The sequence below is a fragment of the Nematolebias whitei genome, chromosome 1 (genome assembly GCF_014905685.2).
Source record: "Nematolebias whitei isolate Nwh7 chromosome 1, NemWhi1, whole genome shotgun sequence".
Classification (NCBI taxonomy): domain Eukaryota; kingdom Metazoa; phylum Chordata; class Actinopteri; order Cyprinodontiformes; family Rivulidae; genus Nematolebias; species Nematolebias whitei.
The window spans coordinates 68,186,662-68,190,127 of record NC_056498.1 but is presented as its reverse complement, the minus strand read 5'-3'; the positions used below and the strand labels follow the sequence as shown (position 1 = coordinate 68,190,127).

Here is a 3,466-nt window from a genome sequence, read left to right as displayed (position 1 = left end):
AGGAAAGACAAGTTGAATGTTGGACAATAATTTAGTTGCCCTTGATCTTTATTTTGATGCGAGAGCACGCTTATTTCTGTATTTATAGGAAGCCTTTTTGTGTGTGTGAAAACCCAATAAAGATAATGTTGGGCAAAAAAAAATCACATTAAAATATATACACTATACAAATGTGATCAGTTAAAAAATATATCCTCCACATCAAGGCCTTAGGCGAAAACAAGGCTTTTATACATCCATCCATTATCTTTACCCGCGTCTTCCATTTGGGGTCACAGGGGTCACTGGTGTCCATGTCCATCAATCACTGTGCGAGGGGCGGAGTACATCCTGGACAGGTGTCCATCACAGGGACATATAGAGACAAACAACCATTCACTCTCTCACTCACACCCAGGGACAATTTAGAGTTACCAATCAGTCTAACATGCATGTTTTTGGAGGAAACTGGAGTACTCGGAGAAAACCCACGCATGCATGGAGAGAACATGCAAACTCCACCTAGAAAGGCCCCTGGACCGGGATTTGAACCAGCAGCCTTCTCGCTGAGCGGCAGCAGCTCTACCAGTTGTGCCACCGTGCTGCCAGCTTTTATACACGCTGAGCAGAGTTAAATAACTCTGTATGGAGATAAGATCAGCAGGCGTGCTACAAGAAACATCAATGTGCTGATTGAAATCCCCCAAAATGAAGATCTTCTCCTCCTGATGAGAGAAACTGGTTCGCCCTGCCACTCTCTTCCCTCCTCTTCTCTCATGGTCACCTTTAATCTACTTCATTGTATTGGAATCCCCCAGTCCTCTCCCTCCGACCTGCAAACATGAACGATAGATTCATAATAACCGTTCAGAAGTACTACTCCGTTGATCTCCTCCGACAGCTCCCTCCTGTGTCCTCTTTGTAAATACTTTTTTATTCTGCTTCCATCTCGGTCTCAGTCTGTACTCTGGGTCAATTGCTGTTTACAAAGCAAACGTGATAATCATCAGCAGCTTCTGAATTACTGGATTCAACCGTCTTATGTGTAACTGAGTTAATGATTCTGAGTTATTTTACTCTGAAACTTTGCCAGGACAGCTGTCGTTCAAATTATTCACCTTATTTGGTGCTGCAGGTGAGACTGATCCCAAAAACATAAAGTGAACAACAGATCACACAAAAGCTTCTTCAAAAAAAACCCCAAAAAAACTAAACTATTTGGAGTGAACTCTATTTGTTGGCAATATATCTCATTAACCACATTTTTGAGAAGACAAGTCATTTTTGAGATTTGATCAAAACGATTAGTCATTTTTCAACATGAGTGTGAAACTGTGGCAGGAAAGGCAGCGGGTGAGGAATGCAAGGCCTTTAATTGGCTAATTATTTTACCAGATAATTCTGTACTAGACTTGATTTTACTGCAGGATGAGACCTTTAAATAAAAGACCTGAGAAAACAAATGTCAATTAAATACAATAAGTTTAGGAGGGTTCCTGCAATTAAAACCCATAGTTACCAAGACATCCCACACAAGGTTGTTCAAAGCAAACCCCTGTAAAAATATGCCACTTCTCCTGTTACCACACAGATAATAAGACTTAGATAACCCTTCTGCCAAATAAAGCAAACCTCCCACACTGTCACCTCTCCTCAGACTGTTAAAACAAATAAGCTTACAAAATATAAAAGTAGTTAAAAACAAAGTAGCCGCGGGATTGGTCTCTCCGAGTCTGCAAGAGCCAGATCCAAGAATTTTATTTTCAAAGAATTGATGATCTAAAACTAACTGCACTGTAACGTCATGGGTCATAAGATGCACTAAACCAGGGTTATTCAACTGGCGGCCCCCGGGCGACTTCAATCCGGCCCACCAATGACTTCATCAATTTTTATTTTTGGGGGGTTCTGGGTTCTGTTTATTGCATTTATGAATCAATGCAATAAAACAAATTTGAAAGGTAACATTGTAACACTTTTTTTTTTTACATAATAACTTTAATCGCTGGATGTCCAACCCCTGAGCTGCTGGCTGTCAGAAACTGTGTCCCCCTGAGCAGTTGTGTTGAATAGCCCTGACTAAACCCTGCTGTGTAAGAGCTCAAACGTGTATCTTCTAGTCTTCTTACTGTACATTTAATTTGTCTAATAATGCATTTATAAGAGTTTTACATAAATTAAACCAGGAGGCTGACGAGAGCTGAACTTTAAACTTTAAATCTTGTTCAACTGAAGCTGAAGTGATTTTCCAGTCCCAAAGGCAAATCACTCCGATGGTATTTTTCTCTGAACTCAATTACTGGTGAAAAAGACAAGTTTCATTTTGTTTTTGTACAGAGGGTCATGAACAGCACAGTCTCTTTTTACTAACTCACATGTAGCATCAGATGACGTGTGAGAATTCTGCAACCTTCAAACTCAGGTTTGCTGCTGGTTCGAGGAGCAGCTGAGCCGTTTGTCTTCATGGCTTTGTTGTCACTGAAAGCTGTCAGTGGTCTGCGAGAGATTTCACTTTTGTCACCATTATCCATTCAGCTGGGTGATTAAAACTTTTCTGTAATTGTACAGTTTTGAAATCCAAACAAATGACTGAAAACATTTTTTTTTTAACTTTGTCAGCTGATTGCAGGGTGAAGTTGGTGTCGTACTGAGATTTTCTTGTGGAGCTGCTAAACTGCTATAAAATCATTGCAGTCAGGCTGAAATATTTCTAATTCTGTCATATTGTGCTCTTAAAGCCTTAATAATGCAATAAATAAGGGGAAAAAAAACAACAATGCACTTGAAGTTGACACAACTGTATGTGTTAGTTCCATCAACACATGCTCACTGACTCTGCAGCTACACCCAGCTTTTAACTTTACAAGACCACTGCTCTCGCTGTCCTTTTTAAATGTCTGCATAGTTGTCCTTATTAACGAGCAGCCACACCTCCTTTAATCTAATAGCTGCAGTATGTTCCCGTCAGACGAACAAACGTCTCCCTCTCCACTCCTGATCTTTTACCCTTCATCCCTCCACTCCTCCGAAGACAAGGAGCTTTTTGTACCAAAGAGGAATCACAGGACTCACATGCTTTGGTTGAGAGAAACTGTGATCACAGCCAACGATAAACTTCTTTGGAGGAGACAAACACAGCTAGGGGAGCGGACCGATAGGCACTTCAGAACTGTGTGGACCAAACTGGACCGGACCGAGCAGGACTACCTAAAGATGGAGAATGACAGAACAGAAACAGAGGAGATGACAGAGGAGCTATCAGAAGGTAAAACTGGACAAAAATAATATTAAGAGTAATCTTTCAGACATGTTCAAACTCACATTTAATATCAGAGTTGATTTTCATGTAAATGATCCTTTAAGAGATTAGGTATAAATAACATCTAAAAATGTATATATATATTTATATATGTATATATTTATATATATGTATATATATATATATATATATATATATATATATGTATATATATATGAATATGTATAT

At 39.4% G+C, this 3,466-nt stretch overlaps 1 protein-coding gene across 1 annotated transcript in view; it reads left to right on the top strand.

Annotated features, from left to right (window-relative positions):
- Nucleotides 1–3,030: 3,030 nt before the first annotated feature.
- arhgef33 (Rho guanine nucleotide exchange factor (GEF) 33) overlaps nt 3,031–3,466 on the top strand; it is a 20,525-nt gene continuing 20,089 nt past the window's right edge. The window contains exon 1 of the mRNA XM_037687012.1: nt 3,031–3,244. Within this exon, the coding sequence (XP_037542940.1) occupies nt 3,052–3,244 (193 nt within the window). The 5' untranslated portion in view covers nt 3,031–3,051. The remainder of the gene's footprint in view (nt 3,245–3,466) is intronic.